The 302-nt window shown below is 48.0% G+C and overlaps 1 protein-coding gene across 1 annotated transcript in view; it reads left to right on the top strand.

The window, feature by feature from the left end:
• The window catches only part of LOC119590716 (protein D2-like), a gene marked incomplete in the record, with an annotated part of 10947 nt that overhangs the window by 4673 nt on the left and 5972 nt on the right, over window positions 1-302 (top strand). The window contains 1 exon segment of the mRNA XM_037939405.1: window positions 123-291. Coding sequence (XP_037795333.1) covers window positions 232-291 — 60 coding nt within the window.

Below are 302 nucleotides of genomic sequence, written 5' to 3'. Positions count from 1 at the left end.
CGAACTAACATCGGGAAAAAAATAAGAACCCATATAAAACAAAAGAAGATAAATATCACAGAATTCGTCATATAAGGACACGAAACGCCTGTCATCACAAAGCCTTTGTCTCATCATTCTAGATAACCCTTATCAGGCAGAGGCGCACGAGAGAGAGAGACAAGCTTCGCCACGCTACCACCCCTATCATTCACTCCAGTCGCCGACGCCCTCACGACCACCACGACCAGGATGGAACAGCACGAAGTAGTTCCTGATGTTCTGGATGAAGTCCCTCCTGATGTGGTTCAGGTGGGTGGGTC

The sequence above is a fragment of the Penaeus monodon genome, chromosome 27 (assembly GCF_015228065.2).
Source record: "Penaeus monodon isolate SGIC_2016 chromosome 27, NSTDA_Pmon_1, whole genome shotgun sequence".
Lineage (NCBI taxonomy): Eukaryota > Metazoa > Arthropoda > Malacostraca > Decapoda > Penaeidae > Penaeus > Penaeus monodon.
Note: the sequence above shows the minus strand (reverse complement) of the source record. Positions and strands in the feature narration are given on the sequence as shown.